Source organism: Oncorhynchus kisutch, linkage group LG13, assembly GCF_002021735.2.
Source record: "Oncorhynchus kisutch isolate 150728-3 linkage group LG13, Okis_V2, whole genome shotgun sequence".
Classification (NCBI taxonomy): Eukaryota; Metazoa; Chordata; class Actinopteri; order Salmoniformes; family Salmonidae; genus Oncorhynchus; species Oncorhynchus kisutch.
In genome coordinates, this window is record NC_034186.2 from 38,639,997 (window position 1) to 38,664,216 (window position 24,220).

General features: G+C 42.3%; 1 protein-coding gene across 1 annotated transcript; it reads left to right on the forward strand.

Moving 5' to 3' along the window:
• The first annotated feature begins 970 nt into the window (after positions 1-970).
• Positions 971-22,640, forward strand: cers4a (ceramide synthase 4a). Its single transcript, XM_020497539.2, has 11 exons — positions 971-1,136; positions 8,146-8,316; positions 12,127-12,244; positions 15,000-15,118; positions 15,237-15,294; positions 15,421-15,471; positions 17,147-17,239; positions 18,067-18,195; positions 19,248-19,354; positions 21,228-21,384; positions 21,832-22,640. The coding sequence occupies exons 2-11, from the start codon at positions 8,147-8,149 to the stop codon at positions 22,024-22,026; spliced, it is 1,197 nt and encodes a 398-aa protein (XP_020353128.1). The 5' UTR covers positions 971-1,136; position 8,146; the 3' UTR covers positions 22,027-22,640.
• Positions 22,641-24,220: the final 1,580 nt, after the last annotated feature.

Below are 24,220 nucleotides of genomic sequence, written 5' to 3' on the forward strand. Positions count from 1 at the left end.
CAAAAGAACTGGTTCCAAAATCTGACATTATTTTTCTATTGGATTCTAATTGGATCCTTTGTATCCTATTGGATTCTATAGGATTTCAATGTTTTTTTTTCTCCTATAGGATTTCTATCAATTTAGTCAATGGGAATTGTATAGATATTTACATCAAATTCTAAAGGATTTATCCTCAAGACTTGGCTATAAACTATAGTTAAATTGGCTGCTTAACATATGGAGCACCCACCCTCCAAACCTCTTAGACAATTACCTATGAAGGTGGACAGTGAACATGTGAACTATAATAACATCATAAGCAACCAATATTGAGATGGTACAACCACCGGCCCAGTAGCTATCTCATAAGGGACACAATGTGAGTAAACATTTGCATCTGGTGCATGTGTCACACATAGAAATTATTGTGCCAACTGCAACACCAATAGCTGTGAAACGTACTGAAATTGTCTGCACGGTTATTTACATTTGTTCCAAAAAGGATTCTATTGGAAAAATCACTATTCCCATAGGATTTTTTTTACTAGTGTTCTACAGAGCTCGCCATTGTAGTCCTAAAAAAACAGAAATGATTTACCTCTGGTTCGTTCAGCCATTCCTATGGGCAAAATTAATGGGGAAAGAATACGGTTTTGGAATAAACGCCGAAAATAAGTTTAACACAGGCTTATGAAATGTTATTAAAAAAATGATATATATAAGATAATATCAGTCAGTTAACATGACCTTCATGAATTATGAATCATTTTTTATTAATAAATGATTACTTCAGGAATCACAAAAAGTGACGTTAACTGATGAAGATTATCTCATAGAACAAAACATAGGTGCTCTTCTATTTTCGACGTTTATCCAAAAACCCTACAACGAACCATGGCGGAGTTAGTGCCTACAAAAAGACGCCATTACTATTGCTCTCTACTGCCTAGATGGGAAAAACGGGAAAAGCGCCATATTTACCGCCTTATGTTCAGCGTGTTGATGTGAGCGGTGCTTTTCCCCGTGTTCGGTTTGAAGGATACGTGGCGCGCGCCCGCCACAAACAGAGGCAGGTTGCGTCAATCGGCTCCTGCTTGCCGGATAACCGCTGTGACAACACTGTGCTCCCCATCCCATTATTCGAGAGTGGACAGGTAATCTCAATGTTGTTGTTAATTTAAATCAATTTCAGTAACACCGAACGTTTTCCATAATGCCTTTTTGCGAATGGATGTTGTAGGCTACCCAATAGATTGCTATTGTTGATCTATTATCTATTTGTTGTAGGTTATTGAGACAGGTTTGTTGAAGATTGCGGGGCTGAACCTATGGGCTATACATCGTTTATTATGTAATCGATTTAAGGCGTATCCTGCGCTTACTTTCCATTTGACTGAAACCGTTGCTTTCTTTGACTGGGCCTTGTTTTGGTCTCTATCTCAGACAGTAGGCTACATTAGGAGCGATTTATCAATTAATCAAAGGGCCACGCCAAATGTTTAATTTAGTAATTGAGTCGTTATGGTAGGAGAATGCATTGGTATTCATCACCACGCTGATAAATGCAGAGAAATTAGCTGAATAAGGCATATTAAGGCAAGTGATCTCCAATCGCGCAAGGTTGATGGAGGGATGTGCGCACTCATGAATACTGGAACTGTTTGCATTGCTGTTCAGTGAGGGGAGGTCCATATCCACACAACAACTATATCAGCTTGATCAATCAAAATCAAATCACTTTATCGGTCAGCTAAATGCTTATTTTATTAGCTCCTAACAATGCAGTAAAACAATTAAAAGGGGGGGGGGGGGGGGATACAAGAAATCAAGAACCACGGGACGAATATGATTAACAACCCAAATAGCGCTGAAGCAGGAATCAAATGCAATCTTTAAGTATGTGTAATAAGCGGGGATATTAATCGTGGTCTCCCATGGGGAGCAAGTTCCAATATGACCATGAGACCAAGAGGAAATTCCCAGATCAGGCAGACACTGGTTTTGAAGTTTGCAGGTGGGGCTGGCTACATCACTTGACAAGACTCATGTCCGCTACATAGAGCCCCACAGTGGAGGTATCATAATACCCATAAAACATAATGGTCAAACCAGGAAATGGTTCCACACGTTTTTTCCACCATTCATTTTTCATATAGGGGATTTTAGAAACACATAAAATAAGGGCTAGGTTTCGTTTAGGCTTACCCTGGCATGATGTTTTAATAACCATGTTAATATTTCTCGGACAAGGTGATGTCTAATATTAAGGTAGTATTGAGGTATTGCTCGCCTGAGGTAGAGTACCTCATGATAATCTGTAGACCACACGATCTACCGAGAGTTCTCATCTATATTTTTGTAGCCGTCTATTTACTACTACAAACCGATGCTGTCACTAAGGCCGCACTCAATGAACTGGAGAAGTCCATGAGCAAACAAGGAAAGAAGTGCCGCTCCTAGTGGCAGCGGACTTTAATGCAGGCAAACTTAAATCTGTTTTACCTCATTTCTACCATCATGTCACATGTGCAACCAGAGGAAAAACAACTCTAGACCACCTTTACTCCACACACAGAGACGCATACAAAGCTCTCCCTCGCCCTCCATTTGGAAAATCTGACCATAATTATATCCTCCTGATTCCTGCTTATGAGCAAAAACTAAAGCAGAAAGTACCAGTGACTCGCTCAATACGGACCTGGTCAGATGACGTGGATGCTACGCGACTGTTTTGCTAGCACAGACTGGAATATGTTCCGGGATTCATCCAATGGCATTGAGGAGTATACCACCTCAGTCACCGGCTTCATCAATAAGTGCATCGATGACGTTGTCCCCACAGTGACCGTACGTACATATCCTAACCAGAAGCCATGGATTACAGGCAACATCCTCACTGAGATAAAGGCTATAGCTGCTGCTTTCAAGGAGTGGGACACTAATCTGGACCCTTATAAGAAATCCCATTATACTCTGACACTAACCATCAAACAGGCAAAGCGTCAATACAGGATTAAGATTGAATCCTACTACACTGACGCTCGTCGGATGTGGCAGGGCTTGCAAACTATTACAGACGACAAAGGGAAACCCAGCCGCGAGCTGCCCAGTGACGCGAGCCTACCAGACGAGCTAAATGCTTTTTATGCTCGCTTCAAGGCAAGCAACGCTGAAGCATGCATGAGAGCTGTTCTAGACAACTGTGTGATCACGCTCTCCATAGCCGATGTGAGCAAGACCTTTAAACAGGTCAACATTCACAAGGCCGCTTGACCAGATGGATTACCAGGACGTGTACTCAGAGCATGCGTGGACCAACTGTCAGGTGTCTTTACTGACATTTTCCACCTCTTGCGTCTTCACTACATTTTCAACCTCTCGAGTCTCTAATATCTACATGTTTCAAGTAGACCACCATAGTCCTTGTGCCCAAGAAAGTGATGGTAACCTGCCTACCTACCGTCTCATAGCACTCACATCAGTAGCTATGAAGTGCTGGTCATGAAAGGCTGGTCATGGCTCACATCAACACCATCCTTACGGAAACCCACTCCAATGCGCCTACCCCCCCAGCAGATCCACAGATGACGCAATCTCAATTGCACTCCACACTACTCTTTCCCATCTGGACAAAAGGAACACCTATGTGAGAATGCTGTTCATTGATTACTGCTTTCAAATAGATTATAGATTTCAGCATTGAACACCATAGTGCCCACAAAGCTCATCACTAAGCTAAGGACCCTGGGACTAAACACCTCCCTCTTCAACTAGATCTTGGACTTCCTGAAGGACCGCCACCAGGTGGTAAGGGTAGGCAACAACACATCTGCCACGCTGATCCTCAACACGGGGACCTTTAGGGGTATGTGCTTAGTCCCCTCCTGTACTCCCCGTTCAGCCACGACTGCATGGTCAAGCACGACTTCAAGACCATCATTAAGTTTGCTGACGACACAACGGTGGTAGGTCTGAACACTGACAACGACGAGACAGCCTATAGGGAGGAGATCAGAGATCTGGCAGTGTGGTGTCAGGACAACAACCTCTCCCTCAACGTGAGCAAGACAAAGGAGCTGATCGTGGACTACAGGAACAGGATTGCCAAACACACCCTCATTCACATCGGTGGGGTTGTAGTGGAATGGGTCGAGCGTTTCAAGTTCCTTGGTGTCCACATCACCAACAAACTATCACGGTCCAAACACACCAAAAAAGTTGTGATGAACGCACGACAATGCCTTTTCCCCCTCAGGAGACTGATAAGATTTGTCATGGGTCCCCAGATCCTCAAAAAGTTCTACAGCTGCACCATCAAGAGTATCCTGACCGGTTGCATCACCGCCTGGTATGACAACTGCTCGACATCTGACATAAGGCGCTACAGAGGGTAGTGCGTACACCCCAGTACATCACTGGGGCCAAGCTTTCTGCCATCCAGGACCTATATACTAGGCGGTGTCAGAGGAAGGCCCAAAGACTTGTCAAAGACTAGTCACCCAAGTCATAGACTGTACTCTCTGCTATCGCACGGCAAGCAGTACCGGAGCGCCAAGTCTAGGCCCAAAAGGCTCCTTAACAGCTTCTATCCCCAAGCCATAAGACTACTGAACAATTAACCAAATGGCCACCCGGACTATTTTCATTGACCCCACCCCCATCCATTGTTTTTACACTGCTGCTACTCGCTGTTTATTATCTATGCATTATCACTTTACCCCTAGCTACGTGTACAAATGACCTCGACTGACTTGTACCCCCGCACATTGACTTGGTACCAGTACCCCCTGCCTCATTATTGTGATTTTATTGTGTTACTTATTTTTAGTTTAGTTTATTTAGGAGATATTTTCTTAACTCTATTTACTTAAAACTTCATTGTTGTTTAAGGGCTTGTTGTATTCGGAGCATATGACCAGTAACATTTGATTTGATCTCTGTCTTAGACTGTTAGACCAAGAGGAAATTCCCTCGTAGGTCGTGGTGGGCTACCTCATCACTTGACCATGACTGACTCATGTCCGCTACATATGTACAACGGAATAATTTACACAAGATCAGCTAAGAATGATATGTACAGCAGTAGATACAGTATATTATATTGAACTATGTCAAGAATCCAGTGTATAAATAAATGTCTGGTATATATAAACAGTCTAACTAAAATAAAATGTATAGTAGTAGAAATATTATGATGAGCTATATCGGCGATACAGTATTTAAATACACAGTGTGAAACAGGAAATGACCATGGTTCAATTTCTCTATAGCAGTGGTGAAAATCTTTTTCTGATTCAAGATCAGTTTCTGTGTCAAAAGCCAAAATATATAAAAAAAACATGACTTAAAAAACATACAACATTAAACAATTAAAAACAGTTCTGTAGCATTGAGGTTTGTGCAGTAGGCCAGTGGATCCCAACCTTTTTTGGTTACTGCACCACCAAGTACATTTAGCTCTGCCCAGAGTACCCGTGAAGAACCCCCTCATGTGCATTTTACCATTAAGCCCAGTGGTGCAACTTTCACTGGGGACGAGGGGCACGTCCCCCCCCACATTCAGAAATTTTCATTTCCAGTTTTATAATTGGAATGTGATACAAGACAAGGCAACGGTGTACTTTAGGACCATCCGGATGCCTTCGAGCAGTCGAGTAGGCTGTTTTGAGTGTTTATCCGACTGGATAAAAACTGTGGCCCCCCCCACTTCAAAAAACAAAGTTGCAGCCCTGATTAATCCTATGTTTTCATGAGTCTTCTCAAGTACCCCTTGTGGAAAGGCCAAGTACCCCCGGTTGCAAAATACTGCAGTAGGCTATAAGCCCAATACATTATCACTGCATATTGGCTACGCTTGAATTGCCCTGTCAATGTTGTTCTTAGACCATTTTGAAATAATATTTTTTTACTGGACTGATGGCCTTCATCTGGTCAGTCTGAGGGGAAGGAGGGAGCAGCAATGAGGCTGCCTCTCACCTGACTGACAGTCCCTCCTCTCCCCCTCCCTACGCTGAAAAAAGGGTACTCAGCTGATGCTGAAACTATGACCAGAGAAAGTGAAAGAGAAAGTGAAATATTCCTCAATATTAAAAAAGGGTAAAAAAGGGTAAATAATAACAACGCAAGCTTATCTAAATGCACATTTTATGGCTTTTAAAAATGTTGAACAAAGTGTTGACTGTGCTGAATAACAACTTAACCATGAACTTATTCATAAGAACAGCGGGTATTTGCTGTGTTCGTTGAGTCTCTCTCTAGTCATGGTTTTAAAAGTTTTGGAATCTCACATTATCAACTTTGCTGTGTGTTCGAGGCATCTTTTTATAGTCTATGGCGCAAGGAAACTATGCAGGGAAAGTGATTTGAGTTATCTGATTGGCCAACGGTAAGCCTATAGGTGCACTTGAAAAATCCAGAAAATGACATTGTAGGATTTTTAATGAATTTATTTGCAAATTATGGTGGAAAATAAGTATTTGGTCAATAACAAAAGTTTATCTCAATACTTTGTTATATACCCTTTGTTGGCAATGACAGAGGTCGAAGGTTTTCTGTAAGTCTTCACAAGGTTTTCACACGCTGTTGCTGGAATTTTGGCCCATTCCTCCACGCAGATCTCCTCTAGAGCAGTGATGTTTTGGGGCTGTTGCTGGGCAACACTGACTTTCAACTCCCTCCAAAGATTTTCTATGGGGTTGAGATCTGGATACTGGCTAGGCTACTCCAGGACCTTGAAATGCTTCTTACGAAGCCACTCCTTCGTTGCCCGGGCGGTGTGTTTGGGATCATTGTCATGCTGAAAGACCCAGCCATGTTTCATCTTCAATGCCCTTGCTGATGGAAGGAGGTTTTCACTCAAAATCTCACGATACATGGTCCCATTCATTCTTTCCTTTACACGGATCAGTCGTCCTAGTCCCTTTGCAGAAAAACAGCCCCAAAGCATGATGTTTCCACCCCCATGCTTCACAGTAGGTATTGGTGTTCTTTGGATGCAACTCAGCATTCTTTGTCCTCCAAACACGACAAGTTGAGTTTTTACCAAAAAGTTATATTTTGGTTTCATCTGACCATATGGCATTCTCCCAATCTTCTTCTGGATCATCCAAATGCTCTCTAGAAAACTTCAGGTGGGCCTGGACATGTACTGTCTTAAGCAGGGGGACACGTCTGGCACTGCAGGATTTGAGTCCCTGGCGGCGTAGTGTGTTACTGATGGTAGGCTTTGTTACTTTGGTCCCATCTCTCTGCAGGTCATTCACTAGGTCCCCCCGTGTGGTTCTGGGATTTTTGCTCACCGTTCTTGTGATCATTTTGACCCCACGGGGTGAGATCTTGCGTGGAGCCCCAGATCGAGGGAGATTATCAGTGGTCTTGTATTTCTTCCATTTCCTAATAATTGCTCCCACAGTTGATTTCTTCACACCAAGCTGCTTACCTATTGCAAATTCAGTCTTCCCAGCCTGGTGCAGGTCTACAATTTTGTTTCTGGTGTCCTTTGACAGCTCTTTGGTCTTGGCCATAGTGGAGTTTGGAGTGTGACTGTTTGAGGTTGTGGACAGGTGTCTTTTATACTGATAACAAGTTCAAACAGGTGCCATTAATACAGGTAACGAGTGGAGGACAGAGGCGCCTCTTAAAGAAGAAGTTACAGGTCTGTGAGAGCCAGAAATCTTGCTTGTTTGTAGGTGACCAAATACTTTTTCACCATAATTTACAAATAAATTCATAAAAAATCCTAAAATGTGATTTTCTGGATTTTTTTTCTCATTTTGTCTGTCATAGTTGAAGTGTACCTATGATGAAAATTACAGGCCTCTCTCATCTTTTTAAATGGGAGAACTTGTACAATTGGTGGCTGACTAAATACTTTTTTGCCCCACTGTATGTGTAATTTTGATTAATTATCCCTTTAAGCCACACACACAGACTTAATGTTGGCTCTAATTATGATTCTGTCTGTGAAGTGTGAATCAAGGACACATACCATCTTGTTCGCTCTCTTTAGCCTGTCATATTTAATTTGGAGCTTCCCAGTCGCTGTCTTCTCCATAAATATGAATAACAGCAGCATCAATGTTTCAGCAGGCACAGACACTTCTGAGGATCGAGCTCTCAAACATTATCCTCTCCTTTCACCCTCCCCTCTCCTCTTCTCTGTAGGATGGAAGGACTGCTGGACCAATGGCTTTGGAAGGAGGAGTACTGGCTGCCGCCGGGGGTCACCTGGAAGGACATAGAGATCGAGGGGGACCGCTACCCTCTACCCCGGGACCTCTTCTACACCCTGCCGCTGGCTCTTGGCTTCATCGTCCTGCGCTACGTCTTTGAGAGGTGAGGGGGCGCGGGGGTCCTCCCTCCTTTTTTAAAGGAACTCAGTCCGGCTTTCAACTTATTCTTAAAATATTTAATAGAAGAATGCACAAGGTGTAATTTCTAAATTGGATCGTGCATCATCAGTTTTCCTCTTGTCGTGTTCGTCATTTCATACCTTAGAGAGAGCTATTTATAACTTGTGAGAAATGTGTTCATTCAAATATCACACGAATACACATTAGAAATGTCTAAACTTATGTAAGAAAATGAGCATCAACTGCAAAAGTTTGGGAACCCCTGTCTTATTGGATAGTACATCCCCGTTTTGTCCCGTTAACTTTGTGTTTAGTGACTATGACCCTGTCTGCTGTCGGCTTTTGCCCTTTGGAAGTATTCCAAGTCGACTACGTGCCTGATGAGTAGTCCGTTTTTGCTGGGGCTGTAAAATGTCTTTCTGTTAGGTTCACATTGACTCAGGCTGTGGCAGAAGGCTGATGGTGTGTCTGTCTGTCAGGCTGATGGACAGTAGATAGACATGGGTTGGGTTACAGCAGACGCTGAGGATGATATGCACTCAATGCTTTCCCAGAAGCCGCTGGATATCAAAAATAGGATTCTTCCTCATCTTAACTTGTAATTTATTCAGGGGAGCCCAATTGAGACCAGGGTTTCCTTTTCAATGGTGCCCTGAAAACAAACCGTTCCCAAATCAACATATTCATTCAATTAAGCAGCAAAACAAAGAAACTACAAGATACAAGAGATACACTACATTTCAACAACACAAATAAATTATTACAATCAACCAAAACACTTGCAAACTTCAGTGAATTCATTCCTCATCAGCGTTCTAAACTGGCCTATTGCCACCAGGGATTCAAGATGTAATGAGAATGGTAAATTATTCCAAACTCAAGGCTGGTTTACCTACTGTAGGTTGGTAGAGACACGAGGGACCTCAAGAGTTAACCAACACTGTGAGTGGGTTTGGTGCCTCGTATAATTATACTTTAACAGAGAAGTGAGATATTTTGGAAGCTTGTAGAGCTTTGTAAACAAAAAGGAAGAAATTAAGGAATTTAGAGCGGTCTAGTCGACCTTCTGATAAAGGATGCGGTGATGAGTATTAAACCTCTCACCTCTAATAAAAGCGAATCCACAATACTTACGATAGAATTCTGTAGTAAACTGTAGTATACTGTCGAATACTATACTCCACACTGTAGTAATCCTCAATCATGTGTAGTACTTAGTATAGAATGTTGTAGTATACTATAGAATACTATAATAAATACTACAGTATTATCCACCAAAAAAGCACTATCCCCCCCAACACACACACACACACACACACACACACACACACACACACACACACACACACACACACACACACACACACACACACAAAGATTCCATTGGCTGTATACTTATACTCCATTGGCTGTATACTTAACAACAAAAGGTTTGTGTGTTTTAAATTGGGGTGGGTTTTGTTATCAGTTAATTTAAATGTAGCTCAGTACAAATATCTTTCAGTTTCTCTGATACTGGCATCAACTGATCTGATCTGATACTGATCTCACCAAGTTAAGATCACCCAAAATTAATAATTCAGATTTAGCATAGTTAGACAGCAAGTCAGACAATTTGCTAAGAGCAATTGCACACAGAGATCTGTTTCCCAGGTGTGTTATAACAACATTATTATAACAACGTTTCAACGGTTTAGAAAACGGTTTCTAAAACCTGATGACGATCATAGGGTCGAAACATTGTTATAGTAAGGAGTTCTATAATAGGGCCAGGAGTTCTATAATAGGGCCAGGAGTTCTATAATAGGGCCAGGAGTTCTATAATAGGGCCAGGAGTTCTATAATAGGGCCCGGAGTTCTATAATAGGGCCAGGAGTTCTATAATAGGGCCAGGTTGTCACGCCCTGGTCAAAGTATTTTGTGTTTATCTTTATGTATTTGGTCAGGCCAGGGTGTGGCATGGGGTTTTTGTATTGGGGTGTGTTTTGTCTTGGGGTTTTGGTGTTAGTATTGGGATTGTAGCGTAGTGGGTTATCTAGCAAAGTCTATGGCTGTCTGGAGTGGTTCTCAATTAGAGGCAGGTGTTTATCGTTGTCTCTGATTGGGAACCATATTTAGGCAGCCATATTCTTTGAGTTTGTCGTGGGTGATTGTCCTATTTGTCCTGAGTGTCTTGATGTCCTTGTTTGATGTTAGTTGACACAAGTATAGGCTGTTTTCGGTTTTCGTTTCGTTTATTGTTTTTGTAGTGTTCGTGTTTAGTCGTGTTTACGTTTGTTTAAATAAACATGGATCGCAATCGACACGCTGCAGTTTGGTCCGACTCTCCTTCACCACACTTAGAAAACCGTAACACAGGTGTTCTATAATAGGGCCAGGAGTTCTATAATAGGGCCAGGAGTTCTATAATAGGGCCAGGTGTTCCATGAGTTCTATAATCCTGACACAGATCCGTTGCAGTCAAATTAGCTAATAAACCCATGGGAGCATTCTAACAATGCGCAGGTGTTTTTCTTCTTGTCCTCATGGCATTTTTACATTGCACCTGTGGACATTAGATGTAGATGTTTGTACTGTACACTACATTAGAGCTGGAAGCCATGTAGAGGCAGAGGCCAGAAATGTAAAGTGGAGGGCTCAAGCATGGAGACAGGAAGAACAGAAGTCTGATGAAGCGATCGATAGGACACTCATTTTTTGCATGTTTTTCCTTATCAGTTATTTCCTCATGTTTTTTTGGTGTACTGTACTGTACCTGGGCAGGGCTGAGCTGTGTGTCAGTCACAACACACACACGTGCAGGCATACGTGTTTCACAAGGTGAGGTGAGATACGCAGGGCCAGGGCAGGGAGGGGTTTGTTTACATGCGAGTAGTAGTCGTCAGTGGGGACTTCATTACCAGCAGGTGTTTCCTTTGGGGCTCCTGTAACTGGAAAGCCCTGGAGTCTCCGAGCTAAATTACTCTGAACTTCCATCACTTCTAATCTCCCTGCCTGCCCACTTACCTATGATTATATCTCAGGTAGAGGTGCACACACTTATACTGTACACACATACTGTAGAAATACACACACAGGTACGCACACACACACACACGCACACACACACGCACACACACACACACACACACACACACACACACACACACACACACACACACACACACACACACACACACACACACACACACACACACACACACACACACACACACAGACACTCTTACCTGTACCCTTTCCCACCCATGCGTATACACACGAGCACATGCACACCCTCTCACTCAGACACACAAACATAGATCTAGTGTCCCTGGAGGTGTCGTATCAATTAAGCACAAAGGTTGTCTGGTCCAATGTGACACTAAGTGTATGGGAATGGAACAGGCTCCAGCAGTTGTCAGTTCATTTGTTATGTTATGTTGAAGACTGACATGGAGTGACATGAGGAGCTCTCGTGTTCTTGCTCTTTGTTGTTGAGGAGATAATGGTTATGCCTTAAGTGATATTCTATTCCAGGAATTTTTCTTAACCACCTGACTGTTTCTCACCCCACCTGACATATTCAATGAAAACTCTGGGGCCTGTTATAGGCTATAATATCACTAGGGCCTGGAGTTTTTTGTAGTACGCAAAACACCTGGTCTTAAGCTATTCACCAACAGTGCACTTCCTTTGACCAAAATACTGCAGCTTTGGTCAAAAGCAGTGTGACATATGGAAAATAGGGTGTAACTGACTTTGCCTTTGCATTGAACTACTGCAGAACTCTATTTTCTGTCTGTCTTCTCTACAGGGTCATAGCCATGCCACTAAGCAGACAGCTGGGGGTGAGAGACAGGGTGCGGGTTCGAGCCCTGCCTGTCCCAAAGCTGGAGACATTTTACAAACAGAACAAACAGCAACCCTCACAGGTCAGTTATAAATCTCCTTCATCCATCTCTGTCACTCTTTTAGTGGGATATGGAATATTCCTTTATAGAATTGTAGAAACATATATGATTGATTCTGAAATTGACAAGTATGTTTAGCAGAGATCTTATACAAGCCTCTACATATAGCATTACCGATATTGCAGCTAGTACTCATGAGATAAGATGAGAGATGAGATACAATTTCTCCCCTGGAGAATCTATATTGCTTCATTAGTATAGCCCTCAAGTAGATTTATAAACTGGGTGGTTTGAGCCCTGAATGCTGATTGGCTGAAAGCCGTGGTATATCAGACTGTATACCATGTGTATGACAAAACATGTATTTTTACTACTCTAATTACATTGGTAACCAGTTTAGAAATAGAAACTCTATTGCTTCATGAGTATAGCCCTTAAGTAGAATTAGAGCACTGGTTGAGTTGTAATTATGTGGTTTACTGGGTGAATGGGGATCAGGTTGAAGTTAAAGTAGTTTCTGCTATAATAGTGAACCGTTATGTGGAACTCGTTTAGGGGTGTCAGGTTAGGGTTGGGTTTAGGGTCTACTATTGTGGGTTGTAGTACACCAGGAAATGATAAGATAGTTGTTTATTAGCCAGGTATATTTGGTGGGATAGGATAAATAGTAGAGTACATCCTTGGGTAAAACCCTATCCCTTCCTTGTCAGTCAGGTAGGTGCAGATGCAGGTAATATTTTATGGCTTGGCTCTGTTCACATGGAAATGTTCCACCCTTTTTACTCGTTAGGAGTAACAAGGCAGAATTTGCAAATGTTAACGTGTTGGACTGTACATCTGCTGAGGCATGTGTCTCCTCGTTTACATGTACAAATCTCTGATAGTAGAAATACCATAGTATATGGATATGCACAAATCCTATTCTCTATGTGCATTTAGACATTGTCTTCTGTCTGAAACAGCTCCTGTTGTTGGTGAAGTATTACCTGGCTGTCAGTCTCTGTGTTAGAACTTCTTCCTGCCTCATTTGTAAACCTCACATTTTCATGAAGCGCACGGGCTCCCTTTAGACGTTCCCCAGATTTTCCATGAAGGTTAATGCTCTCAACATATACAATCACCAGGACTGCACTAGCCACACCCATATTGTGTAACCACCTCATTGGTATGTCACGATGATCAAATCAAAACAAGTCAGTTCCAAACAAGGTTTAGGTGAGCAGTTTGTCCTTCCCTGTGTTCTGCAGTTACTCATGAGTGACATACTCCTACTAATACTAGGAGCCCTCTAGAGTAATTAGGTATCTCCCCACACAAGAACCATTCTACAGTACAGTAGAAGTATGAGCCTAAGGTAGTGTAAAGTGCCACCCACATGAAAAAATGCTATACTATAAATACTGTAATATTCACTTGTGTTTTTGCTGACTTTACTGTAGTATTCACTGTAGTAGTTTTGTAGTTTTGACTAGTGTGGAAGTGTGTTTACTGTAGTATATGGTAGTATTTACAGTTAACTATAGTATAAATACTGTACTAAAAAGGAAACTGTAGTATATACTTTAGTAATCCATATAGGGTTTGTGCAAACTGTAGTATACTGTAATATTTACTGTAGGGTTTTTGCAGACATTACTGTAGTATTTACTAGAGTTTTGTAAATTTGTATTATCTTTGACATAGAAATGGAGGCTTTCTCTTTCAGGAAACCTACTGGAGAAATACTAAAGACCACATTTTGCATAACCTGTAGGACTGGGATCTGAACCAATAGTTCAGCGCTTCTGTGCTTTTCTATGACCTGTAGGGAACACAATATGGTCTATACTTGGCATGTAGATTTCTCACTTATGGGTGGCACAAAATGTGGTATGGGGAATGGGCAGGGTATATGCAAATGAAATACTGTAGTATTTACTATAGTACAAAAACATGTAGTGTTTTTGCAGACTGTAGTGTTTTTGCGGATATTACTGACAGTGCAGTGTTTTTTTCAGATAATACTGTAGTATGTACTGTTGTATTCTATAGTATACTACACCATTCTATAGTAAGCACTACACATGATTGAGGGATACTAGCGAAAGAGGAAAGGGGATACCTAGACAGTTGCACAACTGAATTTTTTCAACCGAAATGTGTCTTCCTCATTTAACCCCAATCAGAGAGGTGCGGGGTGCTGCCTTAATCGACATCCACGTCATTGGCACCCAGGGATCAGTTGTTGTTAGGGGTTAACTGCCTTGCTCAACTGCAAAACGGCAGATTTTTACATCTTGCCAGCTCAGGGATTTGAACCAGGGACTTTCCGGTTACTGGCCCAATGCTGCTAAGCTACCTGCTGCAACTGCTAAGCTACCTGCTGCCCCCACAGTGTGTAGTATAGTATTCTACAATATGCTACAGTTTACTATAGAATTTCATAGTAAGTACTGTGGTATTCTATATTAAACTGTAGTATTTTTTTATGTGGGCAGGGAGGAGAGGAGGGTAGAGGGTATAGCTTGCACAGAGCAGGGATCAGGGGAAGGCAAATGGAGGGATTTAACATATTTGTCATTTTAAAAATCTTCCTTTTTTTACATACAAAAAAATATTGGAATTCTGCTCTAATGAAGCTGTGATAAAACACCTATTGAGATCATTTAAAGTGCTGAAGAAGGTAATGGATTATTTCCCTGACAAATCTGTATATGAAAGATATGCTGAGGGTCTTCTTGGGAAAGGAACAGCGGAGCTTCTCTCTCTGAGGTGATTTGGTCCTGTCGTTGTTCAGAGTGAGGTCCTGGGCCTGGGGAAGCATTGTGGTCTCAGTCAGCGCCAGATAGAAACGTGGTTCCGCCAACGCCGCAACCAAGACAGGCCGAGCAACACCAAGAAGTTTTGTGAAGCCTCGTGAGTCAGCTCTCATTCAGAGTTCTATGTATTCGTGCGATCTATTTCATTTCAATGTATAGTTCATAGAAAGCATATTAAGTTATCTTATGACAAATATTTGGTTTTGTTTTTGCAGTTGGAGATTCGTTTTCTACCTCATTGCATTTGTAGCAGCGCTTGCCTCCCTGATTGATGTGAGTATATTAAGCACATTCACTTTGGCTACCTTTACCCTCAACAGTGCTACTGCTTCTTGTATTACTACTATGAGGACCTCACTGTGACTATTTGTTCTGTCCCTCTGTCCCTCTATCCCTCAGACCCCCTGGTTCTGGGACCACAGAGAGTGCTGGCAGGGCTACCCCAAACAAGTGAGTAGAACAGTTCACTTTAACTTTCAGTTGACCAGTGTTTTCCTAAACATGTTTGTTCTGTCACTCATCAAAAGCCTATGGAATTGTCCTGTCACCCACTAAGTAAATACATCCAATGTTTCTAGTGACAACCCAATCTACTGTATAGCCACAATAAGCCGCATCCCACACCATTGAGTCTCGAGTCCCAACACACAATTTGGGAATGTGGAAAACACGGCTTTGGACAATCTCAGGAAACGTTCTCTTTCTGCTGTGCGCACCGCTATTGACAGCTATGTCTGGAGGAATTGAACAACGCCCCTCCAGATAACAGTTATGACATTCCTACAGGAAACTTAACCCCTCCTCCTCCTTCCCTAGAAGGGGATGACCTGAAACAGAAAACACTACAAGTACAAATGACACAGCATCTCTTTCCACACTTAAACCTCTGATGGCACTGTAACTTCCTAATGCTGTAGACCTTCCCTTTGTTGAAGCCAGGCTGTGTTCTGTGCCTTGCAGGGAGGGAGGGAGGGAGGGATGTCTAGGGGTTAAATGGCTCAGTAAACTTCCCTCTATTGTCAATGGAGCCTTGGAGAGTACCGTTTGGTGGTGGGTGTTTGGGTCACTTCACGGCCATTTTGATGTATCACCCCTTTCTATACATGTACACACCCGCTCTGATTTTAATGTTAAACTTTGACTGTGGAAGCGTGGGGGAACGCTTGCTAAAGGGGGTTTCAAAGCTTCCACTTTAAAGCTTTGGTTGGGAATATGAGGGGGTTTAAACAAAGCAGCAATCAGCAATATACATTTTTGTCATTTAGCAGACAGTCTTATCCAGAGTGACATACAGGAACAATTAGGGTTAAGTTCCTTGCTCAAAGGCACATAAACAGATTTTATTTATTTATTTTTTTCGGTTCTGGGATTCAATCCAGCGACCTTTCGGTTACTGGCCCGCCCCAGGGGTGCGTTGCTTCAAAGCCTGTGATTCACTGTGTGTGGAATCCTGAGTTTCTCTCAGGGTTACCCCCCAAACATAGAGCCCCTTGTTGTAAATGCTAAGCTGTGTGGACTCTCTGGCCTGGCAGTGGGTTGGGTGTCTATCTGCTGCTGCTGGTAAAAGGCCTCCTTGGTAAACTCCCTGACTGACTGATCTCTCCCAGTTCACAGGTGGGGGATGGAGTCACAGTCAGTCCACACGTTAACTCCTTCTTACCTGGGCTGTGTCTCACTAGTCTCAAAAGGCCTCCTTCCTCTCCCTGGTTTCGTTTTTTTTTGTCATCTACCAGTGGAGGCTGCTGAGGGGAGGAAGGCTCATAATAATGGCTGGAACGGAACAAATTGAATGGCATCAAACACCTGGAAACCATGTGTTGGATGTTTTTGCTACCATTCCAGTCATTCCATTCCAGCCATTACCGCTTAGCCAATTAAGATGCCACCAACCTCCTGTGTCATCTACGCTTTTGTGTGAGAACCGGACAGGTGAAAGCAAATCCCCCCCCATGTAGACTTCCGTTCCCATAAAGCCTTCAACTAGACTTTTCTGTCAGATCGGTGCAGATAAAGGTGAGGAGGAAATGAAAGGAAGTCACTTTAGACTATTGGGATGCACCCCCGGAGTCATACTCGGTCACCTTCAACCCCCTGGTGTTTGTTTTGTTTCTGTCTGTCCCTGCAGCCTGTCGCTGAGGCTCACTACTGGTATTACATCACAGAGCTGGGTTTCTATTGGTCCCTGCTGCTCTGTGTCACTGTGGATGTGAAGCGGAAGGTATGTGTCACTCCTGTCTCCCACGCACACACACACGCACACGCACACACACACACACACACACACACACACACACACACACACACACACACACACACACACACACACACACACACACACACACACACACACACAAACACACACACACACACACACACACACACACACACACACTCCTGTCTCCATTCACAGTGACCGAGTCCAATCCACAGAACAGCATCAGCTTTCACTGAAAAAAATCATTACTTTCCCTTCCAGATTACAGTTAGTGTTCACAGCAGATTCCCAGCTTGTTTTACTGAAACGTTCATGTCATTTTTATAGTCATGTTTCCCTACAGGAACTTCCCACAGAGGTGGTTGATGTTTTCAAGGATAACTATGTATCTGGACGATGTCCAATGAGGTTTAGTAATTAGAAACAAGTCCAGCCCCTCAGGACCCAGATTACCTGCCCCCCGTCTCCTCATCCTCTCCTGCTATTCCCTCCCCTCATGGGGACCAACCCCTCCTGGCCTGCTTTGGTCTGACGCAGCTCTCTGTCCATAATCTGAAAAACAGTCAACCTCTCTACTCTGAAACTCATCAGGAACACCCTGTAAAGATAAACTGCTATACAGATAACCAGCAGACACAAGCAGGAGGGGTGCACAGATGTTGTCACGTATATCTGATTTGTACGGTTTTTAAGCAACTTTTTCTGTATTCTGCACCATTGATAAATCACTCCATACAGGAGAAAGATGACTGATTTACGGCACCAGAAGCGCAGAACTGCTGAAGCCCAGGTTATAGTATATCCTCTACAGCTGTATGGTTTGTTTTCAGGATTTCAAGGAACAGATCATCCACCACATCGCTACCATTTTGCTCATCGGTTTCTCGTACTGTGCCAATTATGTGCGCGTTGGCACACTGGTGATACTAGTCCATGATTCTTCAGACTTCCTGCTGGAGGTAGGAGCTCAGTCTCAGTTTTCAAGTCACACACAAATCATACAGACACAGGGAACTAAAGGGGGAATGATATCTCTAATCATAAATGCATGTGGTCAAGCTAATTTGCACTACCATTTTCCCACAGACTGTTTTGATGGGTTGTGCGGTTATTTAAGCAAGGTTCTTTGTTTACATGTAGGTCACTGTAAGTTTGATTTGAACACAGGGATGGTTTATTAACATTACTTCATCTTATTATGACCGCGAATCACACGGTTTTCTTCATTCAGATGTAGGATCTTAATTTGAGCCAGTTTGCTTACAGCAGGAAAATTATCCTGCAGCAACAGGAAATGTGGATTATGATGTGGATTGTAATTGTAATTGTAATTAATATACTTTTTTTTTGTAAATGTTGATACATTTGTCCATAGGGCAAATCAAATCTGAAATTTCAAAGTAGAAATTACAAACTTTAGAAGCCTTTTTTTATAACTCAAATACACTACAAGTTTTCATTTCCAAATGAAGATCCTGCATCTGTAGGTTCATAGAGATCGAACACGTGATTATATTTAGCAATTGTATGTGGTAAAAGGAAAACATGTCTTGGGGGTGAACTTCTCTTTAACTCTCCCAAGAGACTTTCAGTTCTGAAATAGAACTCCTATTATCACATGTATTCCTAAAGATGTTTTTAAATAACCTCAGTAAAGCAGTGTAGTATTGCCCTGATGTTATCTCACAATAACCATTGTCTCCATCATCTTGGGCCTGATGAAACATGTATGGCTTGTCATGTCAGGATCCAGGCGTGACACAATGCTTCCTTTAGAAGCAGTCAATGGGAGGCAAGGGGTCATTGGTTGTCAGTGCGTGCTAGAGAAAACTACTCCATCAGAGAGTATGGACTGGGAGGTCATACAATATGTTGGAGAACACAATTACTGTATGCTATCATTTGTACAGCCACTGTGCTATATTGGTCAACCCAGTATCGTTACAAGTGCCTCATGAGGGTCGTGAATAAGGCCAACTGTGATAGGAGTATTATTATATTTTGCTTGCAGTCTGCCAAGATGTTCAACTATGCTGGCTGGCGGAAGACATGTGACACACTGTTTGTCATCTTCGCCCTGGTCTTCCTGCTAACACGACTAGTGGTCTTCCCTGGCAGGTGAGACTGGAGGCTTTCTCACACAGTCATCTGACAATTTATTAGGAGTGTATTACAAAGGTCAATCGTAATAAAAGTAGTAATAAGATTACTCAGGGACTATCCTTTTCTGACAGTTTACACTTGAAACTCAAATGTAGGCCTACAATGCAAATATTCCAATACATCTGATGTACGCACATCTCAAGTCAGAACATAGCACATAGTGTGTACTATTGTTACGGTTTTCTTGCGGGTGAAAGAGAGTCGGACCGAAATGCAGCGTGGTTAATTCGATACATCTTTAATTTTTTTAATATATTTTTTTATTTAACCTTTATTTAACCAGGTAGGCTAGTTGAGAACAAGTTCTCATTTGCAACTGCGACCTGGCCAAGATAAAGCATAGCAGTGTGAGCAGACAACAAAGAGTTACACATGGAGTAAACAATTAACAAGTAAATAACACAGTAGAAAACAAAGGGGGAGTCTATATACAATGTGTGCAAAAGGCATGAGGAGGTAGGCAAATAATTACAATTTTGCAGATTAACACTGGAGTGATGAATGATCAGATGGTCATGTACAGGTAGAGATATTGGTGTGCAAAAGAGCAGAAAAGTAAATAAATAAAAACAGTATGGGGATGAGGTAGGTGAAGAAGGGTGGGCTATTTACCAATAGACTATGTACAGCTGCAGCGATCGGTTAGCTGCTCAGATAGCTGATGTTTGAAGTTGGTGAGGGAGATAAGTCTCCAACTTCAGCGATTTTTGCAATTCGTTCCAGTCACAGGCAGCAGAGTACTGGAACGAAAGGCGGCCAAATGAGGTGTTGGCTTTAGGGATGATCAGTGAGATACACCTGCTGGAGCGCGTGCTACGGATGGGTGTTGCCATCGTGACCAGTGAGCTGAGATAAGGCGGAGCTTTACCTAGCATGGACTTGTAGATGACCTGGAGCCAGTGGGTCTGGCGACGAATATGTAGCGAGGGCCAGCCGACTAGAGCATACAAGTCGCAGTGGTGGGTGGTATAAGGTGCTTTAGTGACAAAACGGATGGCACTGTGATAAACTGCATCCAGTTTGCTGAGTAGAGTGTTGGAAGCCATTTTGTAGATGACATCGCCGAAGTCGAGGATCGGTAGGATAGTCAGTTTTACTAGGGTAAGCTTGGCGGCGTGAGTGAAGGAGGCTTTGTTGCGGAATAGAAAGCCGACTCTTGATTTGATTTTCGATTGGAGATGTTTGATATGAGTCTGGAAGGGGAGTTTGCAGTCTAGCCAGACACCTAGGTACTTATAGACGTCCACATATTCTAGGTCGGAACCATCCAGGGTGGTGATGCTAGTCGGGCATGCGGGTGCAGGCAGCGACCGGTTGAAAAGCATGCATTTGGTTTTACTAGCGTTTAAGAGCAGTTGGAGGCCACGGAAGGAGTGTTGTATGGCAATGAAGATGGACAACAAACGGACCGTGAAAACCTATACAGCCTATCTGGTGACAACTAACACAGAGACAGGAACAATCACCCACAAAACACTCAAAGAATATGGCTGCCTAAATATGGTTCCCAATCAGAGACAACGATAATCACCTGCCTCTGATTGAGAACCAATTCAGACAGCCATAGACTATGCTAGAAAACCCCACTAAGCCACAATCCCAAAACCTACGAAAAACCACAATACAAAAACACACCACAAAATAAACCCATGTCACACCCTGGCCTGACCAAATAAATAAAGAAAACATAAAATACTAAGACCAGGGCGTGGCAACTATAAATCAGTTAAGGGAATGTGTTCAGAAGTACCAATTAGAGAATGTTAAAAATGCAAGGCTTGAGGTTGGATTCATTTCCAGTTTTCTATGCCCATTTTTGCCTCTTCAGAATAGTCCACTCCACCCTGGTTGTGTCCTTGGATTTCTTCCAGCCTTTCTTTGGCTACTATTTCTTCAATGCCCTGCTGTTGGTGCTGCAAGCTCTGCACATCTTCTGGGCCTGGCTGATCCTTCGCATGGTCTACAAGTTTGTCTTTATGGGCAAGGTCAGTAGACTAAAGTCATTATCCGCCTTACTTACTAATGATGATTTCATCGGATGCCATGACACGGTAGAATAATAGATCACATGCTCACTCGTATTATTTGTCAGAGGTAGTTGGGTGATGAATCACAATGAAATAAATGGACAGTGCACCATAAATATGCTTCAATGATTCATTTATTCTTTGAATAGACGCGTTTTCGTTCAACTGCGGCCAAAACACGTCCGTACAAAGAATACATTCATCGTTGAAGATGATTATGGTGCACTGTCCATTTCTTTCATTGTACACCTTGGAAGTATCACAGGGGACTGCCTTTAAGGCATAGTGTTTGTACGATTTATTGGCATTATCAATACATTATCTGCTATACAATCTGGTTATGTTCCGTTTGTTGACTTCTTTTGCAGCCTTAAACGATCACTTACATGTATCTTTCTGCTGCAGGTGGAGAAAGACGAGCGCAGCGATGAAGAAAGCGAGCCAGAGGAGGAAGAGGAGGCAGTGGAGGAAGAGGAGACTAGCTGGGAGCAAAGAAAGGGTGCACTCAATTCCAAGTTGGCTTCGCTTGCCAACAATTGTGTCCTGAACAACCTAACCAACCAGAGAAATATGAACAGCAGACTGCCCAAAGCCAGATAGTACCACTTTCTTTTCGCACTAGGTTAAACTTAGAACGTTTTTCTCTCCTTCCACAGTATATGCTGGTAAGATATTATTCATTTATATGGCTTACATATTACCAATGTGGTCCATTTATGATTTCATTAATGGTTTCAGATAATACTTCTCTACGTTTGGAGTACATAACTGTTCACTGCACTGTCAAAATAATGGTCGGGTCAAACAAGAAGAACGCTGGTTTTACTTTAAGATGAAGTATGTTTTTCTAGATTTTATATTTAGAATTGATTTGTTTTTTGTTTGGATTGTGTGTAAATAGTTAAAGACATGAACTCAAATCAAATCAAAGTTTATTGGTTGCGTACACCAATTAGCAGATGTTATGGCAGGTGCAGCGAAATGCCTGTGTTTCTAGCTGCAACAGTGCACTAATACCTAGCAATAAAAAAACAATACACACATAATCCAGAAAAAAATAAACATTTTTTTATTTATTTTTTATTTATCTGAATGAGCAATGTCAAAGACTGTTATATATACAAACAGTATCAGTCAAAAGTTTGGACACACCTATTCAAGGTTTTTTTTGTGACTATTTGCTACATTGTAGAATAAACTATGAAATAATACATATGGAATCATGTAGTAACCAAATAAATATATTTAAAATGTTAGATTCTTCAAACTAGCCACCCTTTGCCTTGATGACAGCTTTGAACACTCTTTGCATTCTCTCAACCAGCTTCATGAGGAATGCTTTTCCTTCACTCTGCGGTCCAACTCATCCCAAACCATCTCAATTGGGTTGTGGTCGGGTGATCGTGGAGGCCAGGTCATCTGATGCAGCACTCCATCACTCTCCTTCTTGGTCAAATAGCCTGAAGGTGTATTTTAGGTTGAAAAACAAATTATAGTCTCACTAAGCGCAAACCAGATGGGATGATGTATTGCTGCAGAATGCTGTGGTAGCCGTGCTGGTTAAGTGTGCCTTGAATTCCAAATAATTCACTGACAGTGTCACAAACAAAACACCCCCACACCATTACACCTCCTCCTCCTTGCTTCATGGTGGGAACCATACATGCGGAGATCATTCGTTCACCTACTCTGCATCTCACAAAGACAAGGCGGTTGGAACAAAAAATCGCAAATTTGGACTCATCAGACCAAAGGACAGATTTCCACTGGTCTAATGTTCAATGCTTGTGTTTCTTGGCCCAAGCAAATCTCTTCTTCTTATTGGTGTCCTTTAGTAGTGGTTTCTTTGCAGCAATTCGACCATGAAGGCCTGATTCACACAGTCTCCTCTGAACAGTTGATGTTGAAATGTGTCTGTTACTTGAACTCTGTGTAGCATTTATTTGGGCTGCAATCTGAGGTGCAGTTAACTCTAATGAACTTATCCTCTGCAGCAGAGGTAACTCTTAGTCTTCTTTTCCTGTGGCGGTCCCTCTGAGAGCCAGTTTCATCATAGCGCTTGATGGTTTTTGCGACTGCACATTTTCCGGATTAACTGACCTTCATGTCTTAAAGTAATGATGGACTGTTGTTTCTCTTTGTTTATTTGAGCGGTTCTTGCCATATTATGGACTTGGTCTTTACCAAATAGGGCTATCTTCTGTATACCACCCCTATCTTGTCACAACACAACTGATTGGCTCAAACGCATTAAAGAAGGAAAGAAATTCCACAAATAAAATTTTAACAAGGCACACCTGTTAATTGAAAGGCAGTTCAGGTGACTACCTCATGAAGCTGGTTGAGAGAATGCCGAGAGTGTGCAAAGCTGTCATCAAGGCAAAGGGTGGCTACTTTGAAGAATCTAAAATATATATTGATTTGTTTAATACTGTTTTTGGTTCCATTTGTGTTATTTCATAGTTTTGATGTCTTCACTATTATTCTACAATATAGAAAATAGTAAAAATAATGAAAACCCTTGAATGAGTAGGTATATGAATAGAAAGGTGTGTACAGCAGTAGTTATATTTATGAGCCATGCGTAGAATACTGTATATAAAGTGGGTGAAAGTGTGTAAACATTATTAAAGTGACCAGCGTTCAATGACTCTGTACATAGGGCAGACGTTTCTTAAGGTGCAGGGTAGGGTACCGAGTGGTAGCCGGCTGCAACAGTGATTAAGGTTCAGGACAGGGTCCTGGGCGGAGGCCGGCTAGTGGTGACTGTTTAACAGTCTGATGGCCTGGAGAT

Excerpts from the sequence above, each read along its gene's own strand:
- cers4a (XM_020497539.2), top strand. The coding sequence starts at position 8,147 with ATGGAAGGACTGCTGGACCAATGGCTTTGGAAGGAGGAGTACTGGCTG. Across the intron at positions 18,196-19,247 it reads CTTCAGACTTCCTGCTGGAG|TCTGCCAAGATGTTCAACTA; the intron begins GTAGGAGCTCAG and ends TTTTGCTTGCAG. Across the intron at positions 19,355-21,227 it reads CTAGTGGTCTTCCCTGGCAG|AATAGTCCACTCCACCCTGG; the intron begins GTGAGACTGGAG and ends TTGCCTCTTCAG.